General features: G+C 52.3%; 1 protein-coding gene across 1 annotated transcript in view; it reads right to left on the bottom strand.

The window, feature by feature from the left end:
• Positions 1-3,216: 3,216 nt before the first annotated feature.
• Grik4 (glutamate ionotropic receptor kainate type subunit 4) overlaps positions 3,217-18,878 on the bottom strand; it is a 215,421-nt gene continuing 199,759 nt past the window's right edge. Inside the window, exons 18-20 of the mRNA XM_048344013.1 lie at positions 15,273-15,401; positions 5,304-5,422; positions 3,217-3,579 (exon numbers count right to left, since the gene is read on the bottom strand). Of these exons, the coding sequence (XP_048199970.1) occupies positions 3,217-3,579; positions 5,304-5,422; positions 15,273-15,401 (611 nt within the window). The remainder of the gene's footprint in view (positions 3,580-5,303; positions 5,423-15,272; positions 15,402-18,878) is intronic.

Genomic DNA, 18,878 nt, shown 5'->3' with positions numbered 1-18,878 from the left:
AGCCAAAAGATTTTCGGCCATCTACACGCTCAACTTACACCCCACCTGGGTTCTGAGGCGGGGATCTGGTGACGGCTGGGGCCCTGTAGAGCAATTAAAAGAAATAAAGCGAAGTATTATATTTTAATTGATGTAATCTTCAAGCTCCCCGTGGGATCTGGGGTGTTATCTGACTAGAGTTACTAGAGGTATCAATAGATGGCTATTCACTGAAGAGTGCATTTGGGAAGACAAAACCCCATGGATCCTGAACTTCATTAACATGTGTATCCCCCTCTTTTTTTTTTTTTTTTTTTTTTTTTTTTTTGGTGGAGAGGCTGGCTCAGGCTCCCAGGACTGAAAATTGAAATAAGCTACCTAGACTCTTCTGAGTTGTGAACAAAGAATGGAAGAGGGTGGGGGAGAGGAGAGGAAGGGAGAGACAGAGAGAGGGAGGGGAAAAGAACGAGGAAGGGGGAGGGGGAGAGAGCCGAAGGGGGAGACACAGTGGCTTTCATTTCTCGTTTTCATTTGTTGTGAGAGCTTTACCACCTGCCCATCAGGCATCGCGAACCCCACTTGCCACACCAACACATCTCTTACCCACTGCTACCATTTCAGGGTTTGTTTCTGTTTTATTGTAAATATTCCAGTTCAAGAAAGATAAACAGACAAGGAAAAAAAAAACTGCTTTTGTTTGTTTGGTTGGTTTTTACAGTACACACAGAGTCCATAGAAAATACACAATGGAAAAGAAAGCCCACAACCGACAGATTTAAAAAAAAAAAAAAAGAAAATGGAGACCAACCAAGAATGAGAAGGAGCTGGTAGCAAATTCACGCAGCAGCAGGAGAGAGGCCGGGACGGCTTGGTGGCCAAGAGGAACTGCATGGTGCTTCAGGTTTATCTTTATTCCACACGGTGAAGGAAAGAGACTTTATAAATGATACATGAGGACATTTATTTCACCCATCCATTAAAAAAAAAGTTTGCTATTGATCAAGATAGCTTGCTCATAAAAATGAGATTTAAAAAGAAAAAAAAAGACCAACAGAAAACCATTCCCACTGTAAACGGTGTTCTGGCAGGAGGGAGCACGAAGTCAGAGGCGTGAGATGGAACTGCAGCCCGGGCCGGGCAGGGTGGCACCCCCCCCCGGGGGTCTTAGGGGACGGTGGGCCTCCTGGTGCCCTTCCCACCAAATCCACCCTTCTCCACAAGGTCTGAGGGGAGGTGTTGTTGTTTTTAATCCTCAAGTGTCCCGCACAGCTTGGTGTCATTGGAAGGTTCAAGAGAAAAAGGCTTCGAGTTCACTGTCGAGGTCCACTTAGGACAACACCGGCCTCCCGTGGAGGGCGGGTCAGGGTTTCATTGGGCCCTGGGATGCCAGCTCTGTCTAACTAGCTGTCCCGGCACAGAGGGGACAGCGAATTCAGATGACAAAAACATGGAATTCAGCCTGCCCTTGCCCCCGGCAGGCGTCCATAATTTACACACTTAGCACAGAAGCAAGGCAAGGACGGCTGGACTCAGGGGGGCGGCGCGGCCGGCGGTGGAGATGGAGGTGGTGGCGGTGATTTGCTTCTCTCTCTCCTTCTGAGTCATCTTCAGTTTACAATCAGAAATTGCATAGAATTTGTTTTCCATCAGGACATGGAAACTGCATGAATAGCCAAGGCCCATTAGTTGCTGGGGCCCCCCCCCACCCCACACCAGCATCAGAACTGTGCTCTGGACATGCCGGCTTCACAGGGGCAGAGCGGGTGACAGTATCCCCGGACCCCAGGGGAAACATAACGCTTAGTCTGTGGATGCAGGAGAAGCTCAGTGCTTTGCCTAAAGCCACGCAAGGGCCACTGCCCACAGACAGCAGGACTCCCAATTCCTAGCTCCCAGGCCTGAGGCTGGCTAAGAGAGTCCACCTCTCCAGGAACCTGCCTAATTCTTGATTGCGTAAGGTCTTTCCATTTCATGGGCACACGCACGTGTGCAGTCATACACACGCACACACCTATTTGCACCCAGTCTTGTGCGTGGCAAGAAACCTCCTGGTCCATCATGACCACCCTGGGGATGGGGCTTCACAACCCTGCTGAGTTTAGTTGAAAAAGAGATGCAATTGTTTTACCAACACACAGTGGGCTGTCCTGACTCCTCCACGAGCGGGGCAGAACAGGGCCCTCAAAGCCAGGGCCTAGCCTGGGAACAGCACACCTATCCCCTCCGGGTCTCATACTGCCTTGCCACGCGTGGTACATGGTGTTTCCCTTCCCTCTCTGGTTTCAGAGAGCTCATGGCAAAAGACCAAACCTGACGTGGTAACCATGGAAGTCAAGTGAAAGAAAACCCATCAGGAGCCCTGGAGACGCCCGGCATGTCAAGGTCTCTCTGAGTAATGGATGGGCTCCTTGCTTTGGGGAGTGAACCAAGAATGAACTGAATGCAGCTTTCGTTGAGACTCTCTCTCTCCTGATGCACCCCACAAAACCCTCTTTCTGCACTCTGGGGGACCTCCCACTCGGGCAGGAGCCTGGAGAGTTCAGCACCTGGATTCTGACACATACCGGATGACTGGATCCTAAAATTCAGGACAAAGGAATCAAGGAGGAAGGATCACTTTTGATTTCCATTCCCCAACTCAGCCTCCCTCCCTCTCCACCCACCCACCCTCCACAACAAAACAAAGCACCACAAAACAAGTGGGCAGAGCTGAGATGAAGGAAAGGGGTGGGGGTGGGGGGAGAAGGAAGAGGGCTGGAAAGAAAAGAACAGGAACAAAATTATACAAATCCAGAAAAGAAAAACTTCCCTGTTGCGTTTAATTTTTTTTTTTTTCCAGTAAGAACTAGACCCAGGGCACAACGACCCTCCCCCCACCTCATGGGGGGGAGGGCGTGAGGAGAAGGGGAGCCGATGAGAATTCCATCAGTTCCTTGGGCTGGTCCAGGCGGCGGGGGGCCCCACTGGCACGCACCCCACACGGGGGCGCTCTGGGCGGAGGGCAGGCCCACCGAGGGAAGGGTCCCCGGCCCCCTCTCCACGTGGATGGATCTGCCTCCCGGGTCAGGCAGGCAGCCGTCGAGGGGTCTCTGGCTGAAGGGTGGGAGGGGGCGCCAGGCCTGGTGCAGTGGCTGGATCCCCACTCTGTACAAGTCCGCGCCCCCCGCCCCCGGGCGCGCGCGTGGGCAGCCCGGCCCGGCCCGGCGTGCGTCCGCCCGCCCGCCGTCGGGTCCCCGGCTACTCGGGCTCGCTGCTGTTGGTGGTCTTGTCCCACTCCAGGCTCTCCTCGCTGCGGGCCGGGGACGGCCGGGCGCGCAGGCCCTGGAAGCGCCGGCACTCGGGGCACACGCGGATGTGGGTGCAGCCGCGGGCCACCAGGGCGGCCTCCTGCGCCAGTCTCTGCGCCAGCTGGTCGGGCTCCCCGGCGCCGCCGCACAGCTTGCCGTTGCTGAGCACCGCCGTGCCCCGCGCTCGGCGCGGCTCCTCGGGGGCCGGCGGCCCGGGCTGCGGGGCCCCCGCGCGCCGCCGCCTCGGGTGCGCGCTGTCCTGACACAGGACGATGCTGCGGAGCTCGGCCACCATCTCCTGACACACGGACACCTGGGGGACACGGACAGCGGGGTCACGGCCGGCCCGGGGGGACCCCCGCGCTGGAGCCCCGGCATCGGGGACACCCGAAGGTTCTGCAAGGCCGGCCCATCACCGGAGGCACAGAAGCGAAACCCGGGCCTTGGAAAGGAAACCACCGCGGCCACGCCGGCGGCTCCAGGATTTGAGGAAGACACCGTGGGTGCCCCAACAATAGGCTTGCAACCCCAAGATTCATCGTCTTTCATTTAAAAAATGCATATATATATATACACATACATATATACACAGATATATTTAGTAATACTGGGGTTTGAACTCAGATCCTGTGCTTTGCTTGCAGGGCGTGAGCTGTGTCACCGGATGGACAGCCCTCGGTCCTTTGTGCTTCCTTTTGGCATAGGGGCTTGAGCTTTTTTGCCCCTGGTCAGCTCTTAGGCGGGATTACAGGCATGCGCCTCCACCCCAGGCCAACACCTGGTTCTTTTAAGTCAGCTGGCGATGGCTGGAGACCGTGCACTCTGTAACCGAAACAAGGGCGCCACCCTGGGGCTTGAACTCGGGGCCTAGGCACTGTCTCTGAGCCTGTCTGTGCACAAGGCTAGCAGTTCTACCACTTGTGCCATAGAGCCCCTTCTGGCTTTGTCTGAGTGGTTTATTGGAAATAAAGAAGCACATGGGCTTTTCTGCCCAGGCTGGCTTTGAGCCATGGCCCTCAGATCTCAGCCTCCCGAGTAGGTAGGATTGCAGGAATGAGCCACCAGCGCCTGAGATGCCACTACTTTTAAGTCTAACATTAAACCTAACATTAAACGCTCGGCTCAAGCCATCTTTCCAAACCATATACTTTAGATTTTAGGAATGTAATAAAATGCAGCAGTGTACCACATCCAGTGCTGCCTGGGGGGGGGGGGGGGCAAACTATATTCAAACATCTCGCTATTTCTATAGGAAAATGTGTGTGTGTGTATGTGTGTGTGTGCACTCACATTGTTATTCCTACAGGAAAATGTGTGTGTGCACAGTGAGACAAAAGACCAGGAATGCTATTCAAGTTTTTGTGGCTGCATGCATTTATATCAGACATACAAAGAACTTGGAATTTTCCAAGCTTTGTGGCTTTGAGAAGTATAAGTGGAGTAGCACGAACCTGCCTCGCTATTAATTACAATTATTATATCTGTCTCACAGGTGTGCATACGCTGCCTGAGAGAGGCTCTGTATCTTGGGGATTGTTGAGCAGTAAATTGCTGGCTGAGAATCTGAGCTGCAAAGCCTAGGAACCTTCCTCTGAGTTCTTGTCCCTGATCTGAAAAGGAGCCTCTTCAGATCCATGAGACAAGAAACTTCTTGTTCTTCTACGCTCTCTCCCCTGTCAAGTGCAATACCTCTAAAAGACTTAATGGAAGGACTGAGGTCAGATTCTCCATTAGTAATCTGGTGTCTCTCTCTCTCCCCCCCCCCTACCCCCGTCTTCTATAAAGCTTTGTTGTTCAAAGAACATTTTCACATATGTATTTGCTGGACTGTCTCAAGAAGAATCTAGAAGCCCGTGAGGTTGGTACCCTTTCAGGGTATGCACAGTCAGTAGGTGACAGAGCATCCCTCAGGTTCTCTGCCAGCTCTGTCCCGGGTACCATCCTGTGGGTGTCCACCAGTCCTGCCTGAAATACAACCAGGAGCCTGTGGCTGTCACCCCATCGCCAGCACTAAGGACAGACCCTTGGAAGGCTTACCTCAGTTGCTTCTGAGTGTCTGAGAGTCCATAAAAACTCCAACATAGCCATAAAAATGGCCACAATTAAGCCACAAATAAGAACCACAAAGATTCCACCAATATTCTCCATTCCCAGGCCTGTAAGAGAAGAACAACAAGTGAAAATTAGAACAGGAAGACCTCATTGCCTCAACAAGGCAAATGCCATGTAAACCTCACTGCTTGAGACTTGTACATGGTCTAGACTCACTTTCTTGGAAGAGGTTTTTTTATGGAAAAACAAAACAAAATGGGCGTTTGGAGCAACATGGGCAGCCAGAAGGCCGTTCTACACGCTGTAAAACAATGTCTGGGGATGGGAAGGAGCAATCAGTATGAAACAGGCTCAGGCCAAACCTGATGGAGCCTTTCTTTAGTGGTGTGACATCAAAATATCCACAAATTGGAACACTTTTAATCAGTGTCCTTAACATTGAGCTCCTATGACATAAAGCAACTGTTCTGACTTGCCACGGACAGAGCAAACGTTGCTTAACAGAGTCAATGTGTTACAGGTTGAACATCCCTAATCTGAAAATACAAAAATCTGAAACCTTTTTAGCATGGATTTAACGCCCTGAAAGTTCCTGATTTAGGAGTATTTCATGTTGAACTAGAAAAACACTAAAAAGAAACCAAACTTAAAAAAAAAAAATCTCACCAGACTGATTCTCAACCCTGGCTGCCATCAGTGTGGCCAGGAAAGCTTGTTAGCAACAGACATTCCAGGCGACGGGCCTGGCCCGCCCCCACCCCCGGCACTTGAGAACCCAAACTTTAGGGGAAGTGGGATGACACATGATATGTTGATTCCACACATCAGATGGCATCTTTTATTTAGGAAAACGGTAACATTCTTCACGTGTGGGGAATCTCGCACACTCCAATGCTCACTTGACCATCAAGGAACATGGTGCTATGGGATTGTTCAGAAGAGCCAACTTCACACACTACAGGATGTGCCATGCTGAGGACCACAAATGGAACGCTACCTTCTGCACCTCGGGAAAACCAGGAAAATTGCTCTGCCTGGCCATTTCAGGATGTTTTGCATGTCCTCACACGAATCCCCAAGTGATTTAAAATCATATATCCTGGCAGAAGTGGCAGCCTCCCTGAGAATCTGCTTACCATGGCTTCAAGAGTTCACACGATAAATGCATTTTTACACGGACCATATGTTCTGGTCTGCAGACCCACACGGTCAACTCTTGTGCACTTGGGCGAATGCAGGAGCTTCTATTTTGACTAATCAAAGATAAGGGGGTCATGAAATTCAAGAGGAAGATATCTTGGACTTATTTGAACCCATGTCTCACTCCCTGGGTCCATTTGGGAAACAGGGTTCTTGAGCATGGGGGCGTGCCAAGGAACACACGAGGTCTGTAGGCCAGGGCTACGGCCAGTGGTTTAGGGGTGGTAAGAACGGAGGCGGTAGGGTGCATTCTGGGAGGACCAGTCTTTCCAGTCAGCCTTGGAGGCTGGCTGTGGGCTCCCCTGTGAAGAGGAACAGCCAGTGGTCATGGCTGCTCAGGTGTGGGGAGACTCCAGGACCCCCCATCACTAGAGTAGTTCTTCATCCAATGGAAAGGACTAGGGGTCCCTCAAAGGGCCTCTCCTGCTCTGAGTTCTTCCCTCGCTCTAGTCTCTGTCACCGAGGCTGTGGCTACGTCCCCTTGTCTCCCTGTCTGGCTCCTCCTGCAATCAACCTTTTCCTCCCTAAAGGTTCTTTGTCGCTCATGTTTCTCCTTTCTTACACAAAAAGAATCTCCCATTCTGTCTAACCAACATCTTTCTCTCTTCCGTGGGCCAGATTTTTGGAAAGAACTGTCTACGCCAGCACCTCCTGAAGACATTCTCAAGGCCCTCACAATGCTTCCACTGGGAGAGCCTTTCCCGCAGAAGAGCGGGTAGCAGAAAGTGCGCCCACATTGCAGGCAAAAATTCCGTTCTGAAATGCCGTTTCCCTGTCACGCTGAACGGCACGAAGTAGTTAATTTGTCCTTGGCTGTGATTCCTCAGCAATCACGGTGCATACAAGGGAAGGCTTGCAAAACGAGAAAAACCTAACCCCACTCCCCCAAATGTTTCTACATGTGATGCAGTTTTTATGACTATTAGATTTAAAAATTAATGAAGTTGAAACAATGTTCCATTTTGGAGATATTTAATTAAACATGTCTTAATTCAATTTTTGCAGGTTTCTTTTTGCATTTGGAAGCCAATTTCCCCACCCCAACCCCATCCCAACCTCACATAGAATTGTGGACACCTGATCAAGCTTTCGTGCCCAGGATGCTGGGTCTTTAATACCTGATGGAGAAAATGACTCTGGGCTGCTGAATATACTTTTGCTTTTCCCATTCTTTTCTCATCCCATACAATTTTGTCTCCACCGCTAAAACCACTCTTACCATTTAGAATCTAATCTTCTTGGAAATGTCCTCATCTTGATCTTACCTAACCTTTTGAGCACTTGACTCCATCAACCCCATCTTCTTTTTGGCTTTTTAGAAACCCCATTGATCGTGCTTCTCTTCTAATCTTACCAATCTCCTTTGATCACATCAGGAACATTTCTATCCTCATTTTCCTGCATTTGGTCTCTTGCTTGTACCCTCGGCACTTGACGATTACAAAATCCTGCTGATTTCACCTCTTAAGTAATTTTCAGCCACTTCCTTGCTCCATCTCTTTGGTTGACTATTATAGCAGCCTTGGAAATAATTTTCCTCAGCTCTAACCTCCACATAGCCAGCCGGAATGCTCTTTGTGAAATGTAAAATCTGATGGGGGAGAGGCATTTCTGTAATCTTAGCTAGTTGGGAGGTAGAGGTCAGCCAGGGAGAAATTGTCAGGCCCATCTGACAAATAACTAAAGCAAAAAAGGGACTTCGAGTATGACTCAAATGGCAGACGGCTTGTCTAGCAAATGCAAAGCACTGAGTTCAAGCCCCCACTACTGTAAAAAGCAAAGCAAAACAAAACAAACAAAAAACCAAAAGGAGACGTTGTAGTTGTGGAGGGCTGCATTATAAAAAAAAAAAAAACTCTGGTTCCATACTGTGATTAGGGATTCATAGCTTCATTAAATTTCATTCCGGACAAGAGTAAACATCTGACAGCCTGCAATGAGGACTCCAGGCAGACTCCTAGTCTAAACTAAGGGGCTCTACACATGGATGTGGAGACTCTACCGCTGGGATCTCCTTGCCGCACCAAGGAGGAGAAAGGGACCCGTGACCTTGCTGAGATGACTGATTTGGTCATTCCTGGAAGAGCTGAGAATGCAACAGAATGCTGGTAGGAACCGTAAGTCACTAAAACAGCCCCAGGCAGCTTCCCCCTGCTTCCCACCTTTCGGGACCAGCCTGTGAATCATGGGCATTGTGGCTCTAGCCTGCCAATTCCTGGCTGAGCGGCCCCTGTCCTGGGAGGGAGGCTCGTATACCATTCATGCCTTTAGAGAGTTACTGGAAAGTGGAACAAGAATAGATTGCTGGCAGAGTCGGAGTTGAGGAGCAGATGGAACGGGGAGTGGGAATGGAGCATTCGAAGAGCGCAGCAGTTCTGTTTAGCACGGCCATCAGTCATCCTCAGAGGAGCTGAATGGCTTCTGGAGCACGCAGCCATCCATCAGAAGGGCCTTGGCGGTGGTCAGCCCCCAGCCTGCAGGGCCTCAGAGGCACCTGCAAGAGGCACCCGAAGCCATGGAGTCATCTTCTCCCCTTCCTACCTCACAGGGGAGCACGCCGAAGCCACGCAGACAGATGGCTTTAACACTGGGGTTTTCTCCTGACACCTGAGCCTCACCTGTGCTCCGGCCATTAGCCTGCCGTGGCTGAAAGAGAATTAGGCTCTCCTGGAAAACTCCTGGTTGCTGGAATGCGAAGTTTGTGTCACTCACTGATCATGTACAAATACAAATAATCGTTCACAAGTGTACTTTCTTGGTCTCAGAACCACAGAAGGTGATAACAGCCGACAGGAGCTCCCTTTGGAAAGACAGGAATCTCCACGCTCCCTTCTGCTCTCCCTGTGGTTCTGAGTGGCTAAGAACCATTTCTAGGTTTTGGTACCCTTAGGTCTTGAGCCTCCTGTACTTCCGGGCAGCACTGCAGTCATTTGCATTGGAAACACAGACGGGAACTCCTTCTAAACAAAGAGGCAAAGAGGCAGAGACAGAGAAAGCGCGTGGACAGAGAGGGGATGGAGGGCTGTGAACCCAACAAGGGGCAGCACGTTCGCCTTGTGAAGTGGGTTAACACATCTTTACGGAGCTCCCAGGAGCTGGGCACTGCACAAGGGGCTGAAGCTCTGGGGCCTATTGGCACCCGAAGAGCATTTGGCCAGAGTATAAATTCCAAGACCCACGTTGCTTTCCAACACTCCATCTCCGGGGGCTGGGGATATGGCCTCGTGGCAGAGTGTTTGCCTGGCATCCATGAAACCCTGGGTTCGATTCCTCAGCACCACATATATAGAAAAGGCCAGAAGTGGCGCTGTGGCTCAAGTGGCAGAGTGCTGGCCTTGAACAAAAAGAAGCCAGGGACAGTGCTCAGGCCCTGAGTTCAAACCCAGAACTGGCAAAACAACAACAACAAAAAAACCCCCCAACATTCCATCTCAGCACCCCCCTCAGCCCCACCCGCATGCATATGCAAGATGGCCCCATCTGCATGGACTTGTATAAGCTTCCCTGAGCAATAATCTTCCCAGGAAATGCAATGCAATGAGGTGCCTCGCTGAGGGCTGTGAAGCAGTGAGCACGCCATTGCTGCTCGGCACTCTTACTGTGACATCTGCTGAAAAGACGGAGCAGATCCTAGAGAGAGTTGGGAGAGAAAGACAGGCAAAGGAGATAGAAAATAGAAGGGGAAACTGGACACCAGCGGCTCACATCTGTAAACCTAGCTAATGGTTCAAGGCTAGCCCAGGTAGCAAAGTCCACAAGACTCCATCTCAAAAAAACAAAAAACAGCAAAATGTTGGGCTAGAGGCATGGCTCAGATGGTAGAATGTTAGCAAAGCAAATGAGAGGCTCTGAGTTCAAACCTCAGTATGGCCAAGAATTAAAGAAAATAAAAGGAGAGAAATGGAAGAGACAGTACATATAACATTTTTAGTTTATCAAGCTATAAATTCTGGGAGAAATACTCTATCATCTATCAAAATACAAGTTCAAATGTCTCAGGTAAAAAAAAAATTCTTGCCATGACAGTCATTTACTAAAATTTCTATAAAGGAAACCCATTGTCCCCATTTTGTAAAGAAACAGCAGTTCAGAGAAACTAATTTGCCCAAGTTTCTGGCAAGTTAAGCTAAGATGTGGACTCTGGTTGCGTCTGACCCCAAAGCCTGTGGTCTTCATAAATACGAAGCTAATCTTTATGAGTGTTTACCTTGACAAGACTCCTCACTATTTTAACTCCATCTTTACAGGTGCCCTGGGATATTAGCACTACTTGGAACAACCCTCCATCTTCCCACCAAGGAAAACTGAGGTACAGAGAAATCAGCCACTTGCTCAAGGTTCAATGGCTGACAAGCAGAAGTGCCCAGGTACAACATGAAGCCAGGGCCCCCTAACACGCCTCCCCGTCTCTCAGTACCCCCGCAGGCTGTGTGGGCACCTTCAGGGTGGAGATCTCAACTGGCATCCCAAGGGGCTGGCATCACTCCAGGGAAACCCCAGAGGAGGGGTGGGGAAAGGGATTCTATGTGAGCAACACATTCAGCGCACGAGTCCCCCTTCTGTGTGGCAGAAGGCATGTGGTCCAATGTCTGAATCCACGATTGACTTCGCCTTGGCTCAGTCTGCGGCAGAGGTGGGCTGCGGTCTTTATCACCACTGCCCCCCTCCTTAGCCACGGACTCAGGGGGTCGCCATTTACGTCGGCGTCTGGCCAGCCTTCCCAGCCCCCTCCCCTGCCGGTCTGTGCCACTCAGCAATCAATCTTATTTGATTAGGGCCGGGATGCCTCCCCAGCAAGTCTGAGACATTACCCAGCTCACACATTCTGGTGCTCTCCAGAGAAACCAGAGAAGCCTGATAGCCAATCTAGGCCCCCTGAGAAGAGAGAGGAAAGCATCCCCAGAGGTCCCCCCCGCCCCCCACCCGCCCCTACCTCCCCACCCCTTTCCCCGCTCTTGCTAAGATCTCACGCTTTCATTCCCGCTGAGCCGGCCAGCATACTCCCTGTTCTCCAAGGATTCCAAGTCAATGCCAGTGGCCTGGTTTCCATTCTGGAAAGGGGACCCCCCCCACACCCCGGTTTTCACAGCCTGGTGGAGTATTTATGTGGCTTTGAAGCCCAATTGTGAGCTTGTGTTTTTTCAAGATAAAAGTATTTCATTTCCTTGGAGTTCACCCACTATCTTTTGTCGAGCGACTGTTCTCCCAAGCCTTCGGTAATCCAACCTCCTTGCGTGGGGCGGGGGTGGGGGGGTGCGCACCTGTGAGTGGCTGGGGGATATTTCTTTTTAGAGTTGTCTGAGTGAGAAATAAATCAATGTTTTTGAAAAGGCAGAAGAATGTGAAGCAGCTCGGACCCGCTACTCCCTGTAATCTCCTGCCTCCCATGCAAGCTGCAATCTCATTTATCTGTGCTTCTATAAAGAAGTCTGTGAGTGTGTGTGTGTGTGTGTGTGTGTGTGTGTGTGTACGTGCGGAGAAGCTAAGAGGCGGGATGGAGCCAAGAGAGTGTGGTTCCTCTCACAGCTGAGCAAGACCTGGCAAGAAGGCTCAGGACGGGTGGCGTGAGCTGCGTGCTGCTGTTGGCTCACGCGTGTCATGTGACCCACGCTACTCAGGAGGCCGAGACCTGAAGGATTTCCCTTCAAGATCCTCCCTGGTAGAAAAACTCATTAGACTCTGTCTCCAAAATAACCAGCAAAAATCAGGACTGGAGGCGTGCCTCAAGCGGTAGAGCCCCCATTCATGGAACACGAGGCCCTGGGTTCCAATCCTAGTACCGCCACCATTTCCTCCTCCTCCTCCTCCTTCTCCTCCCCCATAGCTGGGTGGCATCGTCTCAACATTCCGGATTCCTCTTTGGAATTTGTCGGTGATGTCTGAGTTGCAGTTATTGGATTAGAAGCGGAGTTAGCACCAGCGCCTTTTCCTTTGAAACCTCTTGCATTTTAATGGGATAACAAAGCAGGGAGGGATTACGAGAGGCCCCCGAAGTGTGGTCTCACGCACGTTAATTGAAACCGAAGCGCCTGGAGCCACGGTCAGTTTCCAAGGTCTCCAAACAAAGATACGTCAATAAATAAATCCCCCCATCCCCCCTTCACCCCCATCTTTCTCTGCTGGTTCCGCGTCCCCCATTCTCCTCCTGCCTTTAGGCCCACGTAACAGCCACGGGACTCAAAGGCCGCAAAGAAGGAACCACCGAGGAGCTGCTGTGGAAGCAAATGAAGGCGACTGCCCGCCACGCGCGAGGAAAGCAAGGCTCCCGGGATTCCCGGCCGCCGCGTGGGGAGCTCAGGGAGGAGGTCTTAGGGGTCACGCCGGTGCTCTCTTCCCAAGTCTCTTGAGGCGTAATGGACGATGAGATGGTTCGCGTGCCAGGCGGAAATGGAACGACGGCACCTTGCATCTCGGGCTAGGGCTTCCTGCCTGGCTTAAAGGAAGTCACGTGGGCTTCGGCCTGGCCAAGAAGGCTCCGAGTCATATGTGCCTGGAGCCCAGCCACGGTGACAATGGGGCCGCCACACGACGCTGGCTCTCGCTGCTGCGGCCGGATCGGCAGCCGTGCCCCGGCTTTCGCGGTGGTTGGCTCTTGGACGCCGCCTCTCATTCGGAGAGCGCAGCCCCTTGTTCCGAAGGACAGCCACGCGGGGCAAGCGACACGGGCATCTTGGGAAACACGGGGACCTGGGCAGGATGACTTCCTCTGGCGACGATTCCTTTTCATCTGCCGGTTCTCTTCTCGGTGCCAGGGAACATTTGGTCCCCACGTGCATGAGAGAGAGAGGCCTCCTGTTCACGCTGGCTGTCACATCTTCCCCGGGAGCCTGGTACCCCTGTCTATCTTCTTCCTCCCTCCACCCTGGGCTGGGCCGTCCAATCAGCCTCCTTTAACCTCAACGGGACGGGGAAGTGTTCGCAAAGCTAACAACTGTAAACACACGGATAACTTCACTTTTCTATAAATGAACCACACATTTCTCACCTCGGGCTTCCATTCCCACCTGACTGCCAAACACAACGACTTCATCATCACAGGCTTTGAGTCAGTTCAATCCAGTGTTTTCTCTATTTCACGCCTTCGCCCTGGGCGTACTTTGGGCCTGCTTCGGAGCACAGGGGTGAGGGGAGACGGCCAAGCTTCCACTCGTATTTATTGGAAGTCTAAATATAGTCAGACTTCCAATGTCTCTGTCTGGGCCTTCCACGGGGGTGGGGGGGGCCCGGTCTTTCCTGGGTCCCCGGGCACCGCCCCCCCCTCCCCCGGTCTCCACTCCACTTGACATGTCATTTATGTCTGGGTTCGCCACACTCCAGAAACAAGCAAAACATTGTCTGCGTAAGTCTTGTAACTCCCACCTAAATCGAAGAGTGACACCTGCCATGGCTCCCACACAGGGTCCTTCTGGGGGACCAGGCTGCTTCCCAACCCCCCCCCCCCCATGGCTCACCATCACTCCGCAGGGCCCTCTTGAGTGAGCGGCTGACCTTGGAAAACAACTGCCCTGTAGATAGCTACCACAGTCAACCTACCCCGGAGGCTGGAAGAACCGCAAGGCTCATATTCAGAGGGCAGAGCAGTCATGGTGGTAATGCCATCCCCCCCCCAAAGTGGGCTGTGCACAGTCCACCCGGCCTTCACCTCAACCCCACAAGCCCCACGCCACCTTACAGATATGGCAGCCAGAGCTCAGCAGTGTTTAACCCACAGGCCTCAGAGAAGCAACGGGCAGAGCCGGGGTTCCGACGGCATCGGCCCATCTGCCTGTGTTGACGAACGGGCACACACACGGCAGCTCGGTCTTGATAGAGACCAGCCAGGAAGCACGTGGCTCCCTTTACGTGACAAATGACATGTCCCTTACATTCTCACTCTTGAGCCCTCGCCTTTACCAGAGACAGATCCACACACAGACACTTAGAAACACAGAGTTGTTCATTCACTCTCTCATCAGGGACAATCATTCACGCTGAGTGGAAGACGAGCGCACGCTAGCCTTCATTTTGCTCCCGAGCTACCTTCCTAGGGGAGAACATGCACGAGGAGAGGTGCTGAATATTTTAGCAAGGCTGTGGGCAGATTGCTGGGGTGACCATATGACTGACTGTCCAAGCCAAGACACTTGGGGAAGAACAGTTGTCTAAAAATAAGCAACAGAGACCTACCTGATATACAATGGCTATACCCAGGGCAAACCGAGATACATGTTCCTCTCCCCTCTAGAAAACCCTGGGGGCTCTCGGGCCCTCACCCGCCTTGCTGAGGGTACATACAGCCGATACAGCGAGCATTCATTCGTGCAGTGTCCCTGGGCTGGCACTCTGGGTTTTATTCTGAGCAAAACGGGAAGCCGCTGGAAGGCTCGTCCAGGGGACGCTGGCATCCAGTTTGCATTTTCAAACAGAATCGCCCCGACAGCAAGTGGAGATTACAAAAACGGGCAAAGCAGATCAGGCTGTGGCACCTGCCGGGGTGGGAGAACTTGGAGCCCAGGCGGGGGTAGAGACGGTGGTGGTGGTGTCGGGGCGGGGGACAGGAAGAGAAGGGGGGGATTCGGGAACCAGTGAGGCCAGTGCCTCTAGGGGGTTTGGCCCTGGGGATGCTCAGCACCGACAGTACACGGATGCTGGACGGTCCAGCCCCACGCAGCCCCAGGCCCCGGTGTCCCTCAGGGCTCTTTGTCCCTGTGTGTTGGAAGTGGCTGTGTGGTACCCTGGCCCCGGGGGCGGGAGGCGGGCCCGGCGCAGGCTCACCTTTCGCTCTGTGGTCTTCCTCCTTGGGGCACTTGCCCCCTTCCCACCATTTGCGCTTCAGGATCTCCAGGCGGTTGTTCTCCTGCAGCTGAAGGATGGCCAGGTCGAACTCGTCCCGGAAAACCGAGCCTGCAGGGGTCACAGGAGAGTCCAAGACAGGCTGGGAGGCCCCTCCTGGGCTTCTCCACACCCTTCCCGGCCGTTCTGCCTGCCTCCACCTCGGGAAGGGGCCCCTGAGGCCGAGAGATGGCCGTGGGCTCTACCCACCCATCGCCTCCCTTGAAGACGGTAACCTAGTGGCTTTGCTGCGGTTTCTCTGTTCCCCTCCCCCCTCCCCTTCCACATACACGGATCGCACACCCAGCCCACAGCCAGAGACCTCAGCACGGGGCAAATGACAGCTCTCCGGGTGCGTCTTCCCCCCAGCACCCCGACTTTCTAAATTAAAAATGGAGCCTGGTCCCAGGGCCGGGCACGGTGGCTGGGGCGTGCCACCTGGCTGTGCAGGAGTTGTAAGCAGGAAGATGGGAAGTGGAAGCTGGCTCCAGGCAAGACTGCATGAGGCCCTACCCGAGGAAGAACTGAAGAAGCAAGCCACAGGCGCTGGTGGCTCACACCAGGGAATTGGAGCTACTAGGGAGGCCGAAAATGAGAGGATCTTTGCTAGAGGCCAGCTTGGGCAGAAAAGCTTTTGAGACTCCTCAACTGAGAGCTCTGAGGGGCAGCGTGCACCTGTGACACCCCCCCCCCCCCCCGCCAAGCTACACAGGAGGCTGAGATCAAGAGATCTCAGGTGCAGGCCAGCCCGAGCAGAGCAGCCCTGGAGACTCTGCTTCCACAGAGGGAAACGGGACACGGTGGTTCGAGCCTGCGGTCTCCACAGCAGTGGAAAGCTGCTAGGTAGATAGCTCAGGTTCTGGGCAGGAAGCAAGAAAACGATCTTCTAAAATTAACCAGTGAAAAAACAGGGCTGGAGGTGCAGCTCACTGGTAGCAAGCTAGCCTAACGAGTACAAAGCCCTGTGCTCAAACTCCAGACTGCCAAAAATAAAAGAACTAAAAAGGGCAAAGAAAGAGGTTGGGGATGTGGTTCAAGAGGTAGAGCACCTGCCTAGCAAGGACAAGGCTCCAAGTTCAAACCACAGTCACGCCTCTTGACGGAGATACCCCGCCCTCGCAGCTGAGCGAAGCGGGGCCCCGTCCCCCGCTTGCCCTCCCTCTCCTAACAGAAGGCTTCTCTCTGTTCAGTGTGATTCTTTTCTAATTTTTTCCGATGGAGCGTAGTCAAGGGGCTTTGGTTCTGGAATTAAGGTTTAATCACAAAAACAAGCTTAAATGAAACCGGGGAAAGCTCCACGCCCCACGGCAGGCTGAGGTATGTCTGAGATCATTGAGAAACAGCTGCCAAGAGACCAGAACACAGCTCAGCTGCCCGCTGGTTTCCTTGCCCATGCTCCCATGAAGGTCTGGGGCAGAAAGATGCCTCCGAGAGGAAAGGGCTACGGTGGAGGAGTCAGGCAGGAGCTTGGAACGGACCTCGTGTCATTTCGAGTGCTTCTCGCACTTGAATGGGATCATCTGGGGATTGTGCTGAACTGCGTGTTTTGTTCCAGTGGGTTGGGGCAGAGCCTGAGACCCTGAATTTCTAACAAGGCTCCAGAACTGCATGGCAGAGCCTCCCTACACACACACGCACGCACGCGCACACACACACACACACACACACACAAGATGGCGGGCGCTTGGACTCACACGCTCCCCAGGCCTGCAGCACAGATGCATGCACACAGGCAACCTCCCGTGGAGCAGGTGCCCAGCGCGCGCCTGCGGTGGGTGAATGGATTTATGAGCAAATTGCCTCACAGATGTGATTACGTGTTAGCCTAAAGAACAGTGCAGATTTAGAGACGCGCGTCTGGCTCAGCAAGGCATCTCAAGCAGTTCCAGGGCACTTTCAAGTCAATCTCACAGCACATCAACGGCGAAACGGAAGGCTATTCCACCCACTCCGTGGCGGCTTTCTATGCTCCTAAACCACCTGATAAAATTTCCATCTTTCCCTTATTCGGTTTCTCTTCATTTTCCTGTGACCAAGCGCACTGCTCATTCTGTATTTATGCCCTTCCCTCTTACTCGGGGAACCTGAACCCTGTCTCCCCAGTGTCCCGTACAAATCTCTTCCCGGCCTCTCACAAGAGCCTGGAGCAGCTCGCAGCTTCCCATCCAGCCTGTCCCATTTAGCTGAGGGCCCCCCTTGAAAGCAGCACAAAACTGGAGGCATCCCAGGGCCAAGCCAGCTTCTCCATCTAGTTGGTGACCTTGAACCAGCACCTACCTGCTCTGCATCTCAGTTCCGCCATCTACAGAGGGCAAGAGCCACGAGTGGGATAACACAAGTACCAACCGTGTCATGCCAGACACGAGCCAAAGGTATGGCATCCTGTTCTCCCTTGGTTTCTGATGGAAGTTTCTATTGGTCTAACACACACACATACACACACAGTTTCTAGAATTGGTCATATATATATGTATGTATGTATATATGCACATATACATACACACATGCACATATATACATATATATATACACACACACACAGAGCGATAGTCAAGTTCCTCATGAGAACTTTTGAAGCACTTGACATTTAGGTTAAATTTCTTTAGTTACTGGACTATCACCAAGGTATGGCCTAAGTTCATTTCACGGTTCACTCCACCATGTTAAAAGGAAATGTCAGCCAATGAGAACCAAGGAGCCCATAATCCGTTGCCCATAATCTGTAACTGACATTGATGAAACATGACAGTGAATGGAGGGTATGCAAGTTTACGAGTGGGCTCCACAAGGTCTCCTGTTTACAAAATCACTAGTGTCGGAATCTAGAGTTAGGGATGACTCCCAAGTCTCGCCTGTATGTTCGTGTGCGTGGGTTCTGATCGGTATTTAAGAAATCATCCGCTCAGTAGCATAGGGGTTGTGGGGAGGATGCTTGTGGGGGCTCGAGGTCAACAACCTATGGAAGGCTCCCAGGACGTTAACCAGAATGCAGGAGTACCAGGCCTGCCTGACTCTGGCTACCTTCACTACACACCACAGGTGTAAATGAATCCTGCCATTTTCCTTTTCTTTTGATATGATGATATATTTTGGTTACCCTTTATTTGCCTGTTTCTGAAGATTCCAGCCATCCTGATTCCACAGAGATTTTAGTAAAGTATAGCCCGTTCGACTGCTCAAACAAAATACCTCTGGCTGGATACTTTGTAAACAGAAATGTGTTGGAGTGCGGGAAATCCTCAATCAAGGCTCCGAGGTTCACTGGCCACTGGGGTTCCATGGAGCTTTCTATGTCCTTGCGTGCAGAAGACTCCATCAAATCCCTCTTTTTTGGGGGGGGGGGCTGGGGGAGAACTGGGTGACTGAACTCAGGGCCTAGCACTTTGCCAGGTACTCTACCACTCAGGCCACGCCTCCAGCCCCTGCATCCTGTAATGCACAGAGCTTTGTGTTAGGGAAAGTGCATCTATCTGTGCTCCGACGGCTTCAGTTCCTGCTTCTTCCCCTGTCACCTTGCTTAAGGACACGCGTATTCAAGGACAACCCTCT

The sequence above is a fragment of the Perognathus longimembris genome, chromosome 3 (genome assembly GCF_023159225.1).
Source record: "Perognathus longimembris pacificus isolate PPM17 chromosome 3, ASM2315922v1, whole genome shotgun sequence".
Taxonomy (NCBI): Eukaryota; Metazoa; Chordata; class Mammalia; order Rodentia; family Heteromyidae; genus Perognathus; species Perognathus longimembris.
The sequence above is the reverse complement of the archived record's forward strand: the minus strand, read 5'-3'. Positions and strand labels throughout refer to the sequence as shown.